At 44.2% G+C, this 23,234-nt stretch overlaps 1 protein-coding gene across 1 annotated transcript; it reads left to right on the top strand.

The window, feature by feature from the left end:
• Positions 1-854: 854 nt before the first annotated feature.
• On the top strand, positions 855-22,894 carry LOC111097589. The gene is made up of 5 exons (XM_038549566.1): positions 855-1,073; positions 7,855-7,917; positions 10,292-10,371; positions 16,926-17,080; positions 20,381-22,894. Exons 1-5 carry the CDS (start codon positions 855-857, stop codon positions 20,848-20,850), a joined length of 987 nt encoding a protein of 328 aa, XP_038405494.1. The 3' UTR covers positions 20,851-22,894.
• Positions 22,895-23,234: the final 340 nt, after the last annotated feature.

Raw genomic sequence — 23,234 nt, 5'->3', positions numbered from 1 at the left:
TTTAAAAATTTTGAACGATCTCCTTTTCCACAGTTTAGGGAACCAAGCAGAGAGGTACAACCACAGAGATAGGGAGACTACTCGCATCTGTTGTTGTGATCCAGAAAGCCGGTGATAGTGACTTTGCCCACCAGGGATGGCAAAGCTGGTAGAGAGAAATAGAAGGATTTGAAAAGTATGTAGGAGCCAGAACCAATAATATAATGGGTAAAGTGAGTGAACACGACTCTCGCGTTTCTGGACTGCTTAGAAGTAGGGAGGATGGACCTTGATATGGGTACCTCCCAAGGCAGAGAATGTTTTAGGAGAGATTAACTTCAGTTCTGGAAATGTCTGTGTCACATCCAAGCAGAGACATGGAGTTGACAGTTAGGTACTTGGGCCTGAAATATAGCAGAAATGTCTAAACTAGATCTATTTGCAAGTTTCTGTAATAAATACTTTCAGATGTTTCCTAGTTACCGGTCACTATCTAAGCACTTTATAGACACTAAACTGTCTTACACTTCCTTACAACTCTCCAAGGTGAGTGCCACTGTTAAACCTCTTTTACCAGGATTATTCAAGCCACCCAGCTTGAAGATGCAGAGTCAGGATTTGAACCCAGGGTATCTGGCTCCAGAGTCCACACATCTAACCATGAGGCTGAGGGGCTGAGCCCAGAAATCGAATGGGCGAGTGAGACTGTAGAGTACTAAGAGGGGAGAAGGGAGCCCTGTGGAGCTCACACCATTAAAGGTCAGAGGAGGAGAGTGAATTGGCAAAGGTGACAGGTGACTTGTACAAATCCATTAGACCCATTTGTCCCAAAGTGTTCTCCCAGCAAGGCCTCACACGCTGTCAGCAGAACCGAGATGACACTTATCTCCATTAGCCCGGACACCCTCACCACCGGATACAAGGTCTCAGGGATTTATCCTCCTCGAAAATCCAGGCCAGAACTACCACGCCGGGCTCTGCACAACTGGTGTTCCTCCAAGGCGGACTCTTTTGCCAATAACTTGACTTGTATTATTTTTAGTGAAATATCATGTAGCAAGCTGCTCCTAAAATATTTCCAGTCTGGAGTGCTGGCAAGGAAAAAAAAAATCAAAAAAGAAGAAAGCCGGGAGCGGAGGGCAAGAGTGGGAAAAGAATCGGAATAATGAAAGGTGGAGTGTGGATCACACACCCAAAACTATAGCAGACAGGACGTAATCTTGTAAGTGAGAAGGCTGGAAAGTCCTCACTGGTTGATCTTAATCAATGAACTGCCACCCACTCCTGCCTGCGTCTTCCCGAACTAAGCAATTAGCCAGTTCCTCCTTAGTGATCCTGTTAGGTGGTTTTCACCGGTTGTACGATTACACACGGCCTCGGCACCAGGAAGCCTTGGAAAGTCCTATCTGAAGGCACAGGCTTTGGATTTGAACCAGTTCAGGGGGTGTGAGCTCAGGCTCTGGTAAATACAGGACTTGAGGGAGTGAACTAAGCTGTGGTCTCAGTTTCCTCATCTGAGAAAGGGGGGTGATGCGAAAGCCTACTTCACAGAGTTCTTAGGACACATGTGAAATGGTCCCTGACCAGTAGGATAGGAAATACTCGAGAAGCGTCCATTAATCTTATTTTAATTACTATTAGAGGGGTTGGTGCTCTTCAGATACTTTCAGTAACAGAAAACTATGGTCTTTCCAAGGGCGCCCATGCACCTTATTAACAGTAAGTCATGGTCATAGCCAGTCAAGGAGGATTTTTAGCTGAATTTGAGGATTACTGATGGAAGGACTCTCAACTACTGTTTGCATGTAGCAGCATTCAGAGAAGCAGATATGGTGTGTGTGTGTGTGTGTGTGTGTGTGTGTGTGTGTAGAGAGAGAGAGAGAGAGCCATGTGTCATAGAGATTAGACTTCACACAATTGCGAGATGTGGTTCAGCAGTCTGTGGGCATCCATTGCCCCCCTGTCTGGCCCTGGAGCTTGAAGCCACAGTCAGGTGAGTGAGCAAGAGAAGACAGACATAGAACCAGGGAGAATCAGGACAGGTGGAAACCCAACAGTAGGACCTGGAGGCCGCAGGGAGGGACTGAGACTCCCTCTAGTTTCCGTTATCTCTGGCCTTAATGATTTGGCCATCCTGCAGAAATGGGGATCCTTAGTCCAGGAAGGAAACACACAATGGCTCAGGGAAGCTGAAGAAGGTTCTGGAAGAAGGAGGGAAGTAGTGGGCTCATCCGCTATCTCATGCCAACAAGATGAGCGACTCAACAACAATGTGTGTGAACGACAGGATGGTAGCTGCTTCATTTTGCCCACTAAGTAATAGCCCGCTGGACTCTCCTTTGTAGGCCACCCCAGGGGGAAGTGCCCAGGAAAGGGAATTCTGGGGAATGCATTTCAGCCCCGCCAAGTGCTGACCACATTACAAAACCTCTCACCTCTCGCCATGGATATTTTACTAACCAGATACGTGCTCAGCACTCTGCTGACTACTTTCTTTTCCTTCATTCATCTCTTTTTACCCCAAACCCTGCAAGTCTAGCTATCATGGTTGAGGAAACGGAGGAAAAAATTCTTTTTGAGTAGTTTGGCCACAGTCAAATGAGATTTATTTATAAGTGAGGAAACATACAGTTAAGTTTGGGAGTTGGTGTCTGCACTAACCAGATTTTCTGTATCATTAGAATTCCTCTCCAAAACAGCTTAGCTAATGACTGCGACAGATAATCATCATGCAGTTCCTGTCCTGGCTCTTGTTAAAAATAAGAAAGCAAGACAGGCCCAAGGCACTGATGTACCTAGTGATCAGATGACACTCTTGGAATCTCAATGAAAGCGAAATAATTTTCAGGTACTGTTTATATATAAATATTATTCTCTTTAAAATTAAGTGGGTATCAACACCAAATGGAATTATTCCTTAGGCTCAATTTATTTCCTTTCAAAAGCTTTACCTTAATTTTAGTTACATTCTAAATGTAAGTCATAGCTAGTCTACCATTTCTTGTATGCGGCATGCAGTCTGCATCAATTTGCACTGAATTTAATAAGAATTAAAATGGAAATCTTCATTGTCATTTAGCTAAGAGTAATCAGTATCTGAAGTTGAAATTCTTGCAGGCAATCATGGGATCACATCCACATAGGCAAAATCCCAATTTACCAGTTACAAGCTGGTTATAGAGAAAACATAGGGTAACTGCTGAGTAAGCACAGATCCTCCTATAGAGAGCTATAAACTCTGGGCACAGGTAAAAAAGTAGCTGGCTGAAATCACTAGGGACTGCAACGAGGCCAACAGATTCTTTTTTTTTTTAAGATTTATTTGAGAAGGAGCTGGGGGAGGGGCAGAGGGAGAAGGAAAGAGAGACTCTCCAGCAGACTCTCCGCTGAACGAGGAGCCCATGCAGGGCCAGATCTCATGACCCTGAGCTCATGACCTGAGCCAAAATCAAGAGTCAGATGCTTAACCGAGTCACTCAAGTGCCCCAAGGCAACTGGATTCTTACAGGAACTCCATGCTCAAAGGAATGGAGTAAATAGAGTGGTTTCCATTATTGTCTTCAGCCTGGGACCAGGTATAGTCAGCAGCGATTTAGCGACAGTAGGGGCATGGGTGGAAAAACCACAGTCTTTTTGTCCTGGAGACTCAAGAGAACAAATATGAGGAAACTCACCACCAAAGGGCCCGGGGAAGCCCTGTAAGGAAAATGGTCAGAGAGGGCTCACCAAATTCTGTCTGCTGTTACCTCAGTCACTCTTGAACCATTCATGTACAGAACAGACTCAAAACAGCTCTGCTAAGACAAAAGGTATGAACTGGATTTAGACCTGCTAGCCTGAGTTTTAAGATCTAGTACAACCCAAGATACTGTGTGGCTAAAATAATATGAACATTATTTATTGATACATATTGTAGGGCTAGATAACTCTAGTAGCTTAGCTCAAGATAGAGAATGACCAGCGACTTCCATATGACAAACTATGGTAGAGGAAATCAAGTGCGAGGAAGATGGAAGAAACACTCTTGAGTTGGCCTTGAAGCCAAGCTTTGGAAATGTCATCTAAATGTGGAATTCAAAGAAATCCTGCATCTCATGGGCTCCCTCATGTGCTTCCTCCTGCAAAAAGTCTTTTTCTGATTACTGCATACAGATTAATACATCACCTCTGAAATCCATGCTATTTCTTTTTTTTTAAGATTTATTTATTTATATTAGAGAGAGAGAGAGAGAGAGAGAGCTGAGGGAGAGGGTGAGGAAGAGAATCTCAAGCACACTCCTCACTGAGCAAGAGCTGGATGTGGGGTTCAGTGTCATGACCAGAAGATCACGACCTGAGTAGAAACCAAGAGTCAGATGTTTAACCAGCTGGGCCACCCAGGCGCCCCAAATCCTTGCTATTCCTGATCATTCATGAGGCATGACTCTGATACTGTCCTATAACAAAATTACTTTCATGTAAGTATCACCCCAAGTTGTGTGTGGGCTCAGCGGGAAATTGTGCCATGAGCGATTAGTGGTGTCTGCCACAGGCAAGGAGATCATGTCACGTATACTCCACGTCCCCCCTTTTGAGCCCTCTGAAGTGTTTTACAGATATTATCGAACACTCACAGTAACACTCTGAAGTAGATATTATTTTCCCCATTAGAGAAAACTGGAAAATAATAACTCAGATGAGTTTCTGAGAGGTTGCCTAAGGTTACTCAGAGTCCCTCCCGCCCTGTGATAAATGATGGAATTAGGCTTCAGCACCTGAACTTTTCCCACCATAGTGCTACGATTCTCTTTGTAACACTATCTCCCACCTACTCAGTTCCTGGCAAGTGCTTAGCACAAAATAGGTTCTTGGTAAGCATTTTTACAGACTTAATAAATGGATGACATGTCAACTTGGCACGCAGCAGCCTAAAATAAGGAGGTTATTTTTTAGACAGCTGTGAAACTGAGGGCAAGTCTGAATCACAATAACAGAATGTTTTAACTGGAAGCCATATTTGAAAATAAAGTGTTATCATGTCTGCAGTGCACAGAGGGTTGTGGCCAGATAAGCACGTCCTCGAGCGATTAACAGAAGTATCCTTTCCAGTAAACACAGGACAACGACATTAAAATCCATATGATAATTCATCTATAATCTTTTCATGGCAAAAGTTGTCATCAAATGAAATTTTAACCATATCACTTTGTGCTTAAAACTCTTAATTAGGCTGCCATGCATATCAAAGACCACAGCTGAGCCCTAAATGTTCTTCATGATCCATCAATCTTTATCTTTAGCCCCATCTCTACATTTGCTCACCTGACTAGCCTCACCTCAGTCGTACCAGGTTACTTAAACCATTCATATGACATGTACTTTTACATCTTCTCTCTCTTCTTATACAACATTCTTTCGGGATCCCTGGGTGGCGCAGCAGTTTGGCGCCTGCCTTTGGCCCAGGGCGCGATCCTGGAGACCCGGGATCGAATCCCACGTCGGGCTCCCGGTGCATGGAGCCTGCTTCTCCCTCTGCCTGTGTCTCTGCTGCTTCTCTCTGTGTCTCTCATGAATAAATAAATAAAATCTTAAAAAAAACAAAAAAAACAAAAAACAAAACATTCTTTCTCCCTGAACTGCCCATTACTCTTCTTTGTTCTGAAAGAACAAATTCCATTAATTCCATTAATTTAAAGTGTTACCTCTTTTTGCAACTCCTCTCTGATCCTCGGAACCTAAAGATCCCTTGTTCTTGCTCAGAATGGAAGCCTGGATTCATCACAGCATCTTCTTCACTTTAATTGTTGATTGAACTTTCATTCTCTTCGACCTAACCAAAAGCCTTTGAAGACACAGATCACATCTTATTTTACAACTGTATCATCCAGGATCGTGTCTGGCACACACACAGCAGGAGCTTAATAATTATTTTTTGAAAGAATGGATGTCAGTTCTATTCCTAGATGACATATGGGTATAAAGGAGAAGAGGAAGGAAAAGGTCAACTATTTGTTATGTGAGGGCAGGGAAGGCCAGTTTTTCCAGGAGATACAGTAGTTTATCTCCCAGTTTTTATCAGTCAGTCTGGTAGGGACTGCAGCTAGTAGTCACCTAATTTCATTTCCCAGTCCTACTCACAGTTTAGTTGGTCATGAGATGAATGATGGTGAATGGAATCTATGCAGAAATGACATAAGCCACCTTTCAGCATGGCTGACAAAAATCTCCCATGTGCAGTAATACATTCTCATTGTCTTCCTCCTGTCTCCTGTTGGACGGTGCTGGGGTGACTTTGAAACTTCAATACAGTGGAGTCACAAGATGGAAATGGCCCGGGTCACTGAGTCACCACTTGGGTGAGAGCTAACGCATAGCCATTCAATTAGAAACAGCCACACTGGAAGTGCAATCACTGAGATTTGGCAGTTATTTATTATAGGAGCTTATGCCATTTATCATGACTAATAAAGTCAAATATGAATTCTATTTGTGCCAGCGTTGCTCTTATACAAAATACTACAAACATCTGAAAATGGAGCTTTTAAGGCCTTGAGGGAGACTCATTTAATTAAGTAGCACTTATTAAATCTTCTCACTGCAAAGAGAAACTGGAAGTTGCAGAGGAAAACATTTCAGAATCAAGCAGACCGGATGAACCCCCACAGGGGACCTGAGATGTGGTGTGTGTGGTATCAGAGATGCACCTACAGAGTAGTTTTGAGCTAGCCCCTGTACCTTACTTTTAGGGTCTGTGTATGTATAGAATCTGCAGAAAGGCAGCTGGCTTGGCTCTTTTAGTGACTAGCTAGGGAAAAAGCAAAGTTAAGACTGTAATTAGATGAGTCTTGAGGCTTTTGTAGGCCAAGATAAAGTATGTATGCAAGGGGCTGGGGCCCAGGGGGGCCTTTACTTTCCATCAACATGCCCCTTTCCTGATTCCTCCTTCTCCCAACTCCATCTCTTTCCTGACAAGTGATGATGTTTCTGCCACCAAAGTCATGCTCTGCCTGTTGAAGCGGTAGCCAAAGTGTAACTCTAGAGATGTGGTTGCCTGTAAACAAGAAAGTGGAGCAAACCGGTGCTAAGTGGTAAGTGCACTTATATAAGCAAAACAACCAAGACCGTTCAGGTATCATTACCCAAGGGATGACTTTCCTGTGACACTGTAGAGGACATTCGATTCAACTCTATTTTACTGGCGTAGAACCTTAAAATAGAATGCGACAAAACAGGGTAATGCAAAGCTGAATGGATATAGTAGGAACTGAGGAATTACTGGGTTCGGTGAGATCCATGGCTTGATACCAATAGAGCCCCAACTAGAGGCATCACTAAATTCTCAAGAGTTGATCTCAAAAGGTTAATGCAGAGGACGTCTCTTGGGGTGACCTCCCAGTTCTCTGTGATTCTATTTTATTGAGGAACAGTTCTGTGTCAGCCGTGGAGAGACACAATTCTGATCCCCTGCTGTGAAGGAAGTAACTGATTGGGTGGCCCCAGCTGCTGCTGAGTCACACACAAGACCACTCTTCCTGTGGGCTGCTCCCAGCCAATGACTGAGTACGTCAGGGATAGTAAGTCAGCTGCTTCTTTTTTATATTTTTTGAGATTTTATTTATTTATTTTTGAGAAAGGCAGAGACATAGGCAGAGGGAGAAGTGGGCTCCCTGAGGAGACTTGATCCCAGGACCGGGGGGAACCATGACCAGAACCAAAGGCAGATGCTCAACCCCTGAGCCACCCAGGAGCCCCTAAGTCAGCTGCTTCTTGCAACGTTGCAAGAATTTCCTGATTCTGGACTTTGGCTCAAGGATTCCCATCAGCTTGGCCAAAACTTTCCTAATGTTGTAGTCTTAGATTTTGCAGTTTAACCTTGCTTCCTTCTCTCCTTCACAGGGATTAGACCTGCATTATGATGTCCTCTGCTCCTCCCCTTTATGCTCCACAGGTTTTTCCACAGTAAGTCCCTTGCATCCACTTCTCAGAGGGCCCAAGCCAGTGCAAGATCACTTCTACGGGGGGCTTTCCAAGAACCAAAGCTGTGTTCTAGGATCCTGCCAGAATTGCCATGGGACCAGACAACTGACCAAACTTGGGGCCATGGGATACTCAGCCCCAGGAATTTGGGGGTTAGAGAAAGCTGGGGTACCTCGAACTCAAGCATACTGAAGAGCTTCTTGGAGAAAAGGCTCATGAGCTTAAGTGTTGAGATCCTGAAGATGCCTTCATGCCTTCCTCTCTTATATTTTTATTTTTAATCATTCCTTTATGTCTTTGTGATTTTCCAATTTCATTCCACTGAACTCTTTCTTTTTCCTTTTGCTTGTCTAAGTCAATTTCTGTTACTTTCAAGTGGGCAATGGCTATAGTAAGGCACAGACCAGATTTTTCATGTCTTTTATGGCACTGCAGAGTTCATCCAGAGCCTTTCCTAACCCATTTATGGATTTTTTTGATGTGTTGAAATAGCCATTTTTATTTAATTAATCACTCATTTCTGTCAAACATCTGGTCAATTTAGTGAAGGGGAAAATAGACAAGTAGTTGTTTGCTTTAACTAATTACCAAACCAGTTTAAATGGCTGATTCCTTCATTCTACATAGATCCACTTCCCAGCCATACCATCCTCCCCCACCAAAAAATGAGAAAACAAGGATTCAATTTCATAACAATTTGTTTCTATGTAATGTACTAGTTCAGGTCTACCACAGTGAGAATGGGGATGTGTGGCATCTGCCCATTTTTCAGGACCAGCAGGATAAAATAGAGAAAGGATAATCAAAAAGGAAGGATTTCCAGGGGAAAAAAAGTGCTGCAAGCACAAAGGTCCTAACCCATTTATGCCTCTGATGGCATCTCTATGGTGTTGAGTTTTGTCCTCTGCATGAAGTTGGCTTTATTTTTAAATTGTAAAAATCTTTATTTCTCAGGATGCTAAACATAAATCTAAAACCCCCGAAGTAAAGTTAAAAAAAAAAAAAACTGAAAAAACAAAACATGACTCACAAAAAGGACATTTTGATAGTTAGAAGTTATGGGAAAAGATTTGTCAGGCATCATTTGCTAAATCGCACACATAAAGAGAAGGTGCTCAGAAACTATAAAAAGAAGGAATCTTGTCCTACATTAGGCACATAGGAAGGAAGTTCAAAGAGTAAGATTACCTAAAGCAACATACGATTTTCTGTCTAGATCTTAGAGAGATTTTTACTTTCGGATGTTGAATAGCTATTAAAATGGGAAAGATCTTAGATGAGGGAGGAAACACTGCAAGAAGTCACAAAGTGAAGCAAAAACAGAAGATGCCTACAGATTGCATTCTTCGAAAACACTTTACACCTACCCTCGGCTCTCTGTCTGGCAACATCAGCGTGTTTCTAAATGCCCCCGAGACACACCTAGGAGGACTGCATCAAACCGCAAGTCACAAAATGGCACTAAATCAGATCACTTGTTCATTGTCAACCTAGGAATCCAAATTAGAGCTGAGACTGGAAGCTCAGATTTCTACAAACTCTTTGAGGCCCGTGTGATAAAAACAGGCCACACCACCTCTGAAAGTACAGCTGCTTGATATGTGTTCAGTTTTATGAGAAACGTTTGCATTTCTTTGCTTGACTTTCTGAGTAATTCAGAAACAAATGGCAGAAGTTTTAAGGATTGTTTTTATTTTTTATTTTTTTAGATTTTATTTATTTATTCATGAGAGACAGAGAGGCAGAGGGAGAAGCAGGCTCCATGCAGGGAGCCTGATGTGGGACTCGATCCTGGGACTCCAGGATCATGCCCTGAGCTGAAGGCAGGCGCTAAACAGCTGAGCCACCCAGGGATCCCAGGATTGTTTTTAAAGGCTCCAGAAATCTATCCATCTCCCTCCCTCCCTCCTTCCCTTCCTCCCTCTCTTCCTTCCTGTCAAATACCAGTCCACTGACTGCACTTAATGAGGAAAAGTAAAAAAAAAGTCCTATGTATGATACACATCCAGAGACATGGACGCTTTGTCAAATAAAAGGATGTGGTCTAGATTTTCAATCAAAACAATTAGGCAATAAGCTGAGAATCTGTCTGGCTTCAAGAGTTCCCCCAGGAGTTTACAAATGTGTTTTCAAACACCAGACAAGCTGTTCGTTTCTAGTTTGAGCGGCAAAGTGTAGATATACACATCATCACTTGCGATGGCGGCCCAAGGCTCTTCTAGGTAATCTCAAAAGCTTTTCATTTGGTTCGGAAACAGAGAGGAAGAGATAATTAGTCATCATCTGCTTAATCTCCAGTGACAGAGATTGGCCTGATGTCCCCATTTACTTCTGTCTTAATCCAATTGTGCTGTAGAACATCGAAGCAGAGATCAAAGCCTATCTTCCCCTTGGAGACCCAGGGACACGTTTTCCTCCACAGAGATTTGGAGCAAGGTGAGCTGTGTCCGTGGCATCTACAGGTAGCCAGGAGCCGGCCCTGACTCTGCCGGGACTCTACTCCATAGGGATGGATAAGGTCTGAATCACAAAGCCTCCCTTCCCAACCTGCTGAATACTGGGAAGTCCGAACTGCTCGGTGAACCCTGGTGATTTCCGGGGGATGCTTCTGTGTTCTAAAAATTCAGCGTGGTTTGTATTTGCCACTCACTCACTTTGAGTTCTTTTCTCCTTATAGGGCCTCATCTCCTCCTGCCGGTGGGCCCCAAGGTCTCTGCTCCCAATATTCCTTTACCAATTTCCTGACAAAGACAAAACCAGAAATCTTCCTGGGGATAATCAATAATTTATAATACATTTAGAGGCAGTCTGAGCCAACTTTTAGAGTGCCTATGATCCACGCTCTATGTGATTTAACCTACGTCTTGCTACCACTTTATGAGTCCTGGACTCTTATTAACAAAAGCCTATAGATGAACTAACTGAGGCACAGAGAAGGTTAAAACTTTTTTTTGTTAAAGTCACATTTAGTAAATCCAGAGCTGGGATTTGAGTCCAGGCCATCTGGTTGAAAAAGCTGGGCTCTTCACCACCGTACTGAATATCCTTTCTACCTCCTAACGAAGTAAACAAAATCTACAAAGATGCACCTTTATCCATGTTAAAACAACATGCTGCATTATCTTCTCAAAACCTTGGCCTTATTGGAGCTCAAATTTCTCCATTCCAAAGTCTTTACTCTCCGCTTGCACAACTGACAGAAAACCACAGGGTTGATCTGCCCCAAAGATAACGTCTCCAGCTCTTTGTGAAATGTAAATTATTCTGCTTGAGAATCCTTGCTCTGGTCTAGTTATACTGGTTTTTTAGCTTCTGTCCTCTCCGACTAAAGATCAGTGACCTCTCCCTGCACAAAAGAAAGCTATCGTGTCATAAGGCAACTGTCCCACTCCATTCGAGTGGATTTGGTTTCAGGTTTTTAAGCCCCTTCTTGAGCATCCTTCTTTGGTGGGGATGCTCAAGGTCAGTGCAAGCAGCCACTGATAAGATACATGCTTTCCCTGACTCGGGGAACCCCATCTATTTGAACTCTGACTGGTTTTACCTTCTGTCCCAGGAGTGCATTCTTGCTCTGCCCCTCCTCCCATTCTGACCACTCCCATCCCTTCAGATGGAAACAGTATGCAAATGATTCCCAAGCCTAGGTCTTGAGTTAAACCTCTTCTGTGAATTCCTCTTCTATATATTAATCTGCCTTTTGGATGTCTCTACATAGATGCCCCATGGTCACCTTGAATTTAGCACAACCACCACCTCAGGTCATTGCACTAGCTCTCTGCCCGGAGTGATCTTCTACTAGACATCTCAGGCTCTCTCCCTCACAGCCTTCCCTGACCATCCTCTTTAAAATAGTGGCATCCTTCCACCCACACTCTCTCAGTCTGTATCTGTCCCTCTCCACTAGAATGTAAGTTCCAGCAGAGCATTGCCTTTTGTCTGCTCTGGTCAGTGTTGGAACATTGCTTGGCATGCTGTGGTCACTTGATACATCCTGGAAGGAAGAAGGGAAGGAAGGAAGGAAGGAAGGAAGGTAGGAAGGAAGGAAGGAAGGAAGGGAGAACAAATCATCTCCTTTGTTCCTATCAAAGTTCCTCCCAGTCCCAGCCACTCTGTTTCCAACGTAACAATCTCAAATGCACATCTTGTCATGTGGGTCATCATTTTAAAGGAATCCTTCAAATCTCTCCTATATCCACAAATAGTTAGCATGGTACTGGCTTTACACTTTACCATTCACCATCCTCACCAGGCTCATTTCTGACCACTCTCCCATAAGCATCCTGTGCTCTACCCAGCATTTCCCAAGTAGATGTGCCGTGAACAAATGGCCCTGTGGACAGTGCAATCTGGACAGCTTGTCACACTGTTGAAAGATAAACTGAGGCATAATAAATTTTTTAGGAGTTTATTTGTGCAAAAATCAATTTGATTCAATGCCAAATTAGTAGTTAGGAGTGCTCTACCAACAGGAGCCAGGGGCAAAGTTTTTATCAATAAGATGTGAAACAAAGCAAGGAAGTTATTTGATTGGCTCTGGCTTACATTACTTGGGAAAGCCAAGGTGGTTGGTTGCAATTGATTGTTCTTCTTACCCTAGAGGCATTTATATGGAATTGCCTGAGGCTTTGGATAGGCTACTAGGGCATCAGAGCCACCCCAGGCCACTGCCTCCTTGTTTGATTCCCCTGACAGTGCTATATCTTGACAGTAACAAGGCACAAAGCACACTGGCATATGAAGGAAGTCATGTCATTAATAAACAGATCAATGGAATATTACTCAGCCATTAGAAATGACAAATACCCACCATTTGCTTCAACGTGGATGAAACTGGAGGATATTATGCTGAGTGAAGTAAGTCAATCGTAGAAGGACACACATTATATGGTCTCATTCATTTGGGGAATATAAATAATAGTGAAAGGGAATAGAAGGGAAGAGAGAAGAAATGTTTGGGAAATACCAGAATGGGAGACAGAACATAAAGACTCCCAACTCTGGGAAACGAACTAGGGGTGATGGAAGGGGAGGAGGGTGGGGGGGGTGGGGGTGAATGGGTGACAGGCACTGTGTGGAGCACTTGACGGGATGAGCACTGGGTGTTATTCTGTATGTTGGCAAATTGAACACCAATAATAAATAAATTTTATTATTAAAAAATAAACACATCAAGAATTTATTTATTTATGTATTTATTTATTTAGAAAGATTTTATTTATTTATTCATGAGAGACACACAGAGAGAGGCAGAGACAGAAGCAGAGGGAGCAAGCTCCCTGCAGGGAGCCCAATGTGGGACTTGATCCGGGGACTCCAGGATCACACCCTGGGCCCAAGGTAGACCCTCAACCTCTGAGCCACCTGGGTGTCCCACGAGCATGCACTTAAAAAGGGAAAGCTGTTTAGGAACCCCAAGTTTGTTCAGTCCAAGCTCCTCAAACTTTTTTTGTGCAAGGAACAACGAGGAACCAGGTTCCCTGGAACACAGTTTGGGAAACACTGCAGTCTACACCTGCTTCCAGTTTCCTGTGCAGCCCAGGCTCCCTCATCTTCCCATGCTTTACTTTTATAGTTCCTGTGTCTACGAGGCCCATCCCTCTTCTGATGCTTCCAGAATTCCTATAAGCCCTTCCTCTAAAGCTCAGTGTAGGGTCACTTCCTCTGAAAAGCCCCCGCCGGGAGAATTCATCCTCCTCTTCTGCTTTCCAGCTCTACGGATCACTCCCCTCTGTCCCAGCACTCACCTTATTATTCCGGCTTATATTCTGACTCCTCCATTGGACTGCGATCACCAGGGATCTGGGGTCATTCACCTACGTCCCCTCCGTCCCCAGGGCACAGGACACTGTCAGTGTGATGAAGGAAAAGTCTGTTCAGGGGACGCAACATTGATATCTACGTCCCTGGTATCAAACACGAGGAAGAGGGAAGATGATGAGGAGTGTGCAAAGAAATACCGACTCTGATTCAATAATGTGAAGAGTGCTTTATGTCTTTTTGCGGGAAAGCATCCAGGGAAGAAAAGGCGTAGCCCATCGGGAGGTGGTCTGGTCTGGACCTCCGCACCCTGCCTAAAATGCATTCACCACTCTGAAAGAGACTTAATGGGTCTCAAATTCCTAGAATCAATAACTTTCTTTGTTGCCACTGCCTGCCTCTGCAGATGGGAAATAAACAGCCCATCTCCAGCCCACTTAAAACACAGATGCCTCCCAAACCACAGGTTTGCCCTGGAAACTTGTCACAGTCATGCCAGCTGCCTGGGTTTTTACTTTCCAGATTCCATCCACAGACAGGGTGTAGCTTTCTTGTTGTAGAAAAAAAAAAATAGCCTAAGGACACAAGCAATAAATAAATAAATAAATAAATAAATAAATAAATAAATAAACATGTGATCCTTTCCAATTTAATGATGAAAAATGTGACATTTATTTCTCAGTTCATATAAAAAGAGAAGTCAAGGAGTTTGGGTCATCCGACTTCATGGCATCCAGCATCTGTTACGGTGCATGAAACATAGCAAGTGCTCAGAAATGTATGATAAATTAATTTCTGTAAAATGTGTCAGATTCAAAGATTTCAACAGATGCATAAAGCAAGGATACCAACCAGTGACCTTGCGAGGCTGTCTAAACGAGAACTCGTCCTGGCCCTCAGTCAATGAAGACTGAGTAGATCAGTGCTTCCAACTTTGTGAGTCTCCTATCGGACCGGGAGGACCAAGAAAGGGGTGGAAGCCACGTGGAGGGGGGTGAGGGGTGGGGATCACTAAATCAAGTGTCTTGCCCTTCAGCTGATGGATCAACCAGCTTACCAAACTATCGGCCCGGAAACTATGTGTTTCCACGCACAATGCTTAGCGGGGCCTCCTGCTTCTCTTAGCGATGCCTCTTCCAGGGTTCTCTGCAAGGTGCACACAAAGAGAGTAATTATTTCTAGGTCTTCCAAAGCAGCTTTGTCACTGTGTCATCTAAAGAACGAGCTGGGAGGCAGTGATATCTCATCAGTGGGTTTCTTTTGAAAATTTTTCAATCAATTTCAAATGACTGAGGCTAACTCTGCTCTTCCCTTCCTGGTGTTGCCCAGGAAACAATTCTCTCCTATAATTGTACCCAGATCAATTTTCTGCTCTTCTCTTCCCTGATCTGTGCCCAGGAGGACCCACTCCTATGACTGCATCACCTAGGCTCCTCTGCCTTCTGACTGCCAGTTTTGTTTAGCAGGCGACAGGCACCAGAGGGACATCAAAAAGTGGGAGAGGAAAGCAGTCACACGTTTCTTCCTGCCCCTCCCAGCTGGGGGGCTGTGAGTGTGGCAGTGGTCACAGGCTGTTATGACTGCAACTCTTTGCACAGCTCCAGTGTGTGGCCGGCCCACCATTCCTTGTTGATCCCCTTAAATCTACCCCCCCCCACACACACCTATGCAATAGTTTCTTCCGTAAATTATTTTCAGCTAAACACTGAGTGTGCCTTCTGACTGATACACCATGTTAAAGAGTTCCATTTTTATCCTAAAGTATATCAGGAAACCATTGAAATGTTTTAAGCATTGGGGGAAGAATGTGGGAAAAAAAAGTCATAATTACATTTGAATTTCAAAAAAATCTAACTCTGGCTATGGTTTGGGATGTAGATTGGAAAAAGATGAGAGTGCATATGGGTAGGTCAGTAAGGAGATTATCGTACGGTCCAGAGGAGGAATAGCACTGGGATGGGATGTTGGACTGGGACGTTGGTGAAGGTAAAGAGGGAGAAATCAAGAGATGTTTGAATGCAAAATAATAGAAGCTAGTGGTGGATTCGATAAGGAGAGAGGGAAGGAGGTGAGATATTGAAATGTCAAAAGTAATTCCTTGCTTGGCTGTTGATCATGCTACGTGATAAGAAATGTAAATGGGAGGCCAGGTTTCTAGGATAATGCTCATGATTTTGATCTAAGGCCCGTTCGTTTTGAGTTGTCGTTATGATATCTCAGTAGACAAATAAATGCACAAGTCTAATAACTCAGAGCAGAGATCTAGACTTGAGATTGTATTTGAGAGTTGTCTCTACATAGCTGTGGATTAACCCTGTGAATTATGACCCCTGGGAATGAAAAATGGCTCCATGTTCCGGACAGAAATATTACGGATACTTCTTAAGAGACCCTACAAATGAAGACAAATGAACAGATATGTGAAGTGAAACTACCAGTTGGGTTTTTTTTTTTTTATTGTTCAGATCAGATGCATGCATTTAAATACAAATATTAAAAATTTAAAATAATAAAAAGGGCTATTTTTTTATTAAGTACGTCTTATGTCATTTTTTTATTTCCCGAGTCTGATGCAAAACGTCTTAATGCCTCATGAGAGGATGCATGCTAAGTGAACAAACTGATATACTTATGCTCTCAAAAAACATTTTTTTTTACCCTGAAGTGCTAGTGCTAGTGAAGTGAAGTGCTTATATGGCAGACATTTAAGTTAGGTTGTCATGGTAACTAACTGCAGAGAATTGTGGTCATATTTGCTCTATTATCTGTGCCATGTCCTAGCAGGATGGCCGAGGTTCCTATCTGCCTCACCCATGCTCAGTTCAAGACAGCGTTTTCTTGATCCAGAATCCTTTCTTCAGCAATTCCCAGAGAAACTTTCCTAGATTCTGTGGCCTCTAAGAATATTTACTGAAAAATGATCATACCGTAGGATCTCATCTTCATCCATCTTATAATTAAAAGGCTCAAATGCTCTATCTGTCCATGTAGAACAAAAATATCCATTTTTTTGTCAATGTAAACAAATGGGGCTACCTCTGGCCCAACACAAGACATCGTCTTGTTATAAAGGTACACGCGCTACATACAGAGACATACGTGTACTGAATGAAACCTCACGTAAGACAATGCTGACTTTTGCCACTTGCAGTCTGCCCTAAGGTTTTCTGTTCTATCCTACTTAAGTTCTTAGAATGCTGATTAAGGCCCACCCGCTTGACCTCATAATTCAGTCTGGGGTTGAGCCTCCAGGTTGCAAAGTGTCCTCTCAATCCTGGTCCCTCCATCAATTTTATGGTTCTCCGCCTCACCATTAATGCATCCTTGGCCTCTCACAATGAAAGGAGAATGACTGGCGGCATAAGCAGCTCTACGAGCATGGACTCAGGTATGTGTGTGTGCGTGTGCACACATACGCAGGTCTCTGTCACAGGCCCACGGAACTTGTCGTGCTGTCTGTTTTTTGGCAGTTGGTTTTGTTGTATCAGTCAGGCTCTTTTAAGAGGAATTCTTGCCTGGGCTTAATTACAAGAGAAGCTGTGTTTCTGCTGAGCCAGGGGTGTACGTTTAACTTTAAGGACAGGGGGACACCTGGTTGGCTCAGCGATTGTGCACCTGCCTTCAGCCCAGGGTGTGATCCTGGAGTCCCGGGATCGAGTCCCGCATCGGGCTCCCTGCATGGAGCCTGCTTGTCTGTCTGCCTATGTCTCTGCCTCTTTCTCTCACTGTGTGTCTCTCATGAATTAACAAAAAAAAAAAAAAAAAAAAATTTAACCTTAAGGACAAAGCACATTGTGAGGATGACCAGGTTCCCAGGTTCTTGCTAGCTGCCAGAAACTTTGAAGGTAAACACAAATGTGCAATTCTCTTCCTTCTGGAGCCAAGTTCCATCCTTATCCTCATTTCCCTTCATCCCTACCCCCATGCTATTTTGTATTTTATATATCTTTGAAAGCCACCCAGATTTCTTTTCCCTCGGAAACATCGCCGCAGATCAAGGGACAGGGGGTGCAAAGAAGAACAGGAAGTGAAGCAATGAGGTGGTTGAAAACAAGCTCTGGAGTCAGGTGGCCCGAGGTTAATTCCTGCCTCCTTCCCTCACTAGCAGGGACCTGAAAGAGCACATCACTTGACCCCTCTGTGGGTTGGTTTTCTCATCAACTCAACAAAGGAAATAAGGACATCTCTCTCAGGTGCTTATTGTGAAGATTACAATTATAATGCGTGTGGAACACTTAGCAGAGCTTGTGTACAGTGAGTGTTCAAGTACGTACATAAGGGTAGCGATTGCAAAAACTCAACGTTTCTGGGTCTGTTCATGACTGTTTCTGGACACACACATGTGATCGCGTGCACACATCCCAGTTCCTTTATAGGAACACTGACAGCCTTCTAGGGATCCGAAGCTGGTGGAATGTGGAGGCAGAGTGGTGTTTTCGTGACAACCTAGTTCCCTCAGAAGGTTCACACAAAACTTTTGCTAACTAGCTACATGAGCCTGCTCCGCCCACCTTTGCAGAGTATCACAGGCCGCACAGCTCAAACCACAGACATTTATTTTGTCATCGTTGCAGAGGTTAGAAGTCCCAGATCAAGGTGGCAGCAAAGTGCCCCCCCTGGTGAGACCTCTTTTCCTGCCTGGTAGACAGTGGCCCTCTCACTGTGTCTTCACACGGCCTCTTCACACTGTGGGTGCACAGAGCCAGATCTCTGGAGTCCCTTTCTTTTCTTCTAAGGACACTAGGTCTCTGGAACCTTATGACCTCATTGAACCTGAATGACCTCCTTAAAGGCCCTGTGTCCAAATACAGTCACTTTAGGTCAACACAGGAACCTGGGGGTGGGCAGGGGAGGGGGGGACCCAATTCAGTCCATGGTAGTAGTGTTGGTAAAAGGGAATATGGGACCTCGAGAGCAGAGAGAAAGAAATAACAAATCAAACAAACAACCAGAGAATGAGATTTTTTTTTTTCCAAGCATGGAAAGGGGAGGAGAAAGGAGAGGGGAGTCACCTGGGGGAGGTCCTCCTCCACCAGAAAGAACAATCCTCCACTGTTGACACTGCTGCAGAGGCTCCGGTGGGAAAGCCCTGGCTCTGCTCCACTTGAGAGTCACGGCTTCTGACCATGTGAACAAGGCCAGGCGTCTCATGAGGGGAGGCATTTTCTCAGGCCTTATGTAACTGCTCCGAGGCAGGCCAGAAACACTGGGCAGGACACCTACTTAACGGCGCTGTTGCTTTGGGATCATTGAGGTGTTTGGAACATTCTCGAATGGCCCCTCACCACCTTGTCATCTTCTCTTGATCCCTCAGTCAACAGCACAGGCATTGTTCTCGGATTTCATTTGCAAAGCTCTCTAGGGAATGTCCCTTAGATGAAATGACATTGGGAAAGAGGTGAGGACTCTGAGCTGATCTCTTGCCCACCCTGACACAACTACGGAAGGGGGTGTGAGGGTGTGTGCACAAGTAACAGGGCTTGAAAACCAGTCGTGTTTTATGATAAGACCCTCATACTACTCCGCGTACTTAAAATGAGTCAGGACGAGAGCCGAGATGAAAACTCTGACCTCAAAAGAGTCTTACATCCAAACCCCGGCCAAAGCTAAGATGACCTGGGAGTGACATGGGACAATGGCTGGATCTTTGTTTCCTTCGACCTCACATGGCAATTGAGCTAGTTGTTTCTACCTTCACCAACAATGAAAAACATAGAAAAGATGAAGCTGGAGGAGAACCGACAAGGGGAGGGGGATGAGGAAGGGCAGGAGAGGAAGGAGGAGGAGAGGGTGGAGTGGAAAAGGAGTAACAAAAGGAGGAGTAGGCCGGGGAGGGGCGAGGAGGGGACAAGAAAGGGGGAGGGAGGCGGGCGGGGAGGGCTGGTAAAAGGGCTGTGGACCGGAATCAGGTGTCTGAGCTCTGGGTTCCATTGTCACCCTGAACTTACAGTCTTTGAACTGAAGTGTGAATGTCTGATCCCCAGGGGGCCTGGGTTTCTTTCCCTGCGTACTTAGGGGATCATCCATATCGGTGGTTTTGAAAGTTTTGTTGTTGCTTTTTTTTTTTTTAAGATTTTATTTATTCATGAGAGACACAGAGAGAGAGAGAGAGAGGCAGAGACACAGGCAGAGGGAGAAGCAGGTTCCCTGCAGGGAGCCCAATGGGGGACTCGATTCTGGGTCTCCAGGATCATGCCCTGGGCGGAAGGCAGATGCTCAACGGCTGAGCCCAACTCAGGCACCTGTTGTCGCTGTTTTTGTAGTCATTCTCTTAATCTTTTTTTTTTTTTTTTTTCCCAATGAAGTTCTTTTTACTAAACAAAAGGTTATGGATCCCCGACACGGAGTTTGGACAAAGGCAGAACCGGTGCACCCATGGAAGAGGGTGCAGAGGTCTCTGCTCAGGTGGCTCCTGCTCTGGGCACCCCAGAGAGCACTGGCGGAAATCGGGGAGCAAGGACCTGAGCCCTCTCCAGCTTGACGCTTCCACCCTTGTCCCGCTCCCTTCCCAATTCCATGACCCTGTCGCTGCGATGCCCCCTAGGGCCCCTGGGGATGGCTGAATGAATGAAGTCCTCCTGGTGCTTCGAGGAAGGAGAGCCCTTGACAGGAATTGTCAGCCCACGCTGGACTGACTTTTACTCTCTACACAACGGAAAGTTGTAAATGTTGCCCAAAATTTTCACAGATAAAGATTTGCGTCCTACATGTACGGTGCCCCCAGAAAAGGAGCTGCCTCTGTGTCATCACACTTGGTGGCAGGACGCCCATTTCCGCTCAGGCTCAGGCTGCTCCACGCCAATGTGCTCACCTGGCTCACCACCGTGGAAAAGACTCACATGGAAACATCTGGCCTCGAATTATTGCTGGAACGAACCTGGGAACCATCCCACCACCAGCATCACCGCCACCAGCACCACCACTACCACCGGCCATCGCCAGCACAACTGCCACCAGCACCATCAGCACCACCGCCGCCACCACCACCACTGCCACCAGCACCAGCACCACCACCACCATCTCCACTGCCACCAGTACCACTGCCACCAGCACCACCACCACCACTTTCACCAGCACCAGCACCACCAGCACCACCACCGCCACTGCCACCAGCACCACCACCATGCACATGCACAGCCTCTGCAAAGTCTAATCTGAACTCAGAATGTTGCAAGAGCCCACCTGAGAGTTGTGTGACCAAACCTCAGTCCAAGAGCCAAAGCATTTAACCCGCTGGCATCCAACAGTTCAGAAAATGAACTGAATTTAGAACGCCAAGGAAGCACTGAAGTTCTTTCCTTTCTGTTTGAGGCCCTTCTGGACATCACAGCATTCAACAAAGCAACATAACTGACAAGCAGCAATGGCCAAAGTGAATTCAGTTTTGCAAATGAGCGAGGCTCTTTGCTTCTCCATGGATTTGCCCTGCAGCTGCCACTCACTGACAAGCGACAGAACCAGGCTGTGTCACACATTTGAGGGATGACTTCAGGACTCCCCACATTTGGCTGCTCCTGGTCTCAGACCATCAGAAATAGTCGACTTTGGCCACTTTTTTTTTTTTCTATAAACTACCCCAGATTAAAACCTCTTTTGCCCCCAACAGTTTGTTCCCAGAACAAGGTATTTCCAAGTAAAAGGCAATTATGTGAAATCTACCATCAGGCCACAGAAAACAGAGTAAACATTTAATAAATTTAAACAATCATGCCTGTATTTCTGCTTTGTTAGCTTAAAGCAACTCACGGACTCCAAGTATGTATCCCTTCGGTGCCAACATCAGGCAGCTGCAAATGTGCAGAAAGAGCACCTAGAAGCCAATTCCAAGATTTCAGGAAAGCTCACAGAAAGAGCATGCTTCTCCATGATAAGACTGCAGAGGCTAACTAGCACATCTGGGGTCTGTACTTCAGGCTGGAGTTATATCATCCACACGGAGTAGATATTCTTTTTAAAAATCTTATGCTGATCCACAGTTTTGATTAGCAGTTATCTAAATCTCCAATTAAAAAAAAGATATAACATTTTTTTTTCACACCAAATGTCATTTGGTAGATTTTATATTTCCCAACATGGGATCCAGGAGATGACAATAGCTAAAGGAGTCCTTGAGGGTGAAAATATTGGAAACTACTTAGAAGTTATTCTCAGGAAATAATTGAGAAAAATGTAGCCACAAAACAATTTATCACAGCCCCACCTGTGAGATGGGAAATTCAAAGCCACAGGAAAGACCAGTAACAGAAGATTTATCAATAAATGATGACACACGTACATAGTGCAAATACCAAGCACTCCTTAAAGGTTGCCGCACATGCGAATTTATCAAAATGGGAAAAAATGTTCATAATGTATCACTAAGTGAGAGATAACAGGTTGCAAAGCAGTTTAATGATGAGTGTAAACCGAAGGAAGGGGTTGTCTCTAGATGGTAGGATTGTGTGGGTTTTATAATTTTCATTTGATTATCTATAATTTCTAAGTTTTCTCTGTGCCTTTGTAATAAAAAATGAAGTGAAAGATAAATAAATATATAAATGTTTATATATTTTATATCTTGATATAATATATCATGACCAGGAGAGATGGGGCAAATCATGATGCTAACCAACAGAAAGATACATGGTTATCAAAAATGTAAATAAAATAGAATAAAAGACTGTTGAAATAAATACATAGTGAGCTTGAGAAAATCCAAAGCATGGAATCTGGCTAACCTGTGTCTTTGCTCCTCTCGTCTAGAATTTTCTCCTCACTGCCCACTCCTACTCCCAAGTGCAGGAAGCTTTCTTTGACTTCCCTATGGCCCTGCTTTTGAAAATTCCTTTGCACTAATTTTCAGAATTACATTAACCATTTTGTCACACCTTTCCTAAGGTGGCCACGTTTAGTTTTGTACTAATGTTAGCCTTTTTTCCCTAGTTCTTTCCTTTTTTCCCTCTTATTCTCCAACTGGCTTGAAGACCCTTTAAGTATCCTTATAGTTTTGTTTTGTTTTTCTAGTGTGCCCTATCTCCCTACTTGGATCTCATCACAATATGGACCATAATCAATATGGATGTGCCCTGCACGTCATCAGCATTCGATAAACACCTACATGACCTTTTCCTTTTTTTACCAGACCGTAAATGTCTTGTGGGATGGGCCATGCCCTGTTTATCTTTGCACCTCCTTTAGTGTCTTATGATAACTTATACAAATAATAGAGCTCAATAAATGTTGATGAACAAAATGAATGACCAAATTATGAGGTCTGACTCTGGCTTCTTTTATGTTCACTAGACAATTCCAAGCCATTTCTGTCTCCCTTTGGCTCAGAATTTCTCAAAGGAGGGGCAACTTTGCTCCCCAAGAGACATCTGGCCATGGCTGGAGACTTTTCTGAATGTTCTGACTGCGGGGAGGGGAGATGTTACTGGCATCTCACCACTGACGGCCAAACACGATGCTGAACACTCTACAATGCTGGGGACAAACTCCCTCAACAAAGAGTTATCCAACCCAAAATGTCAATAGTGCCAAGGCTGAGAAGCCTCCCTTTT

The sequence above is a fragment of the Canis lupus genome, chromosome 10 (genome assembly GCF_011100685.1).
Source record: "Canis lupus familiaris isolate Mischka breed German Shepherd chromosome 10, alternate assembly UU_Cfam_GSD_1.0, whole genome shotgun sequence".
NCBI classification, from domain to species: Eukaryota; Metazoa; Chordata; class Mammalia; order Carnivora; family Canidae; genus Canis; species Canis lupus.
Note: the sequence above shows the minus strand (reverse complement) of the source record. Positions and strands in the feature narration are given on the sequence as shown.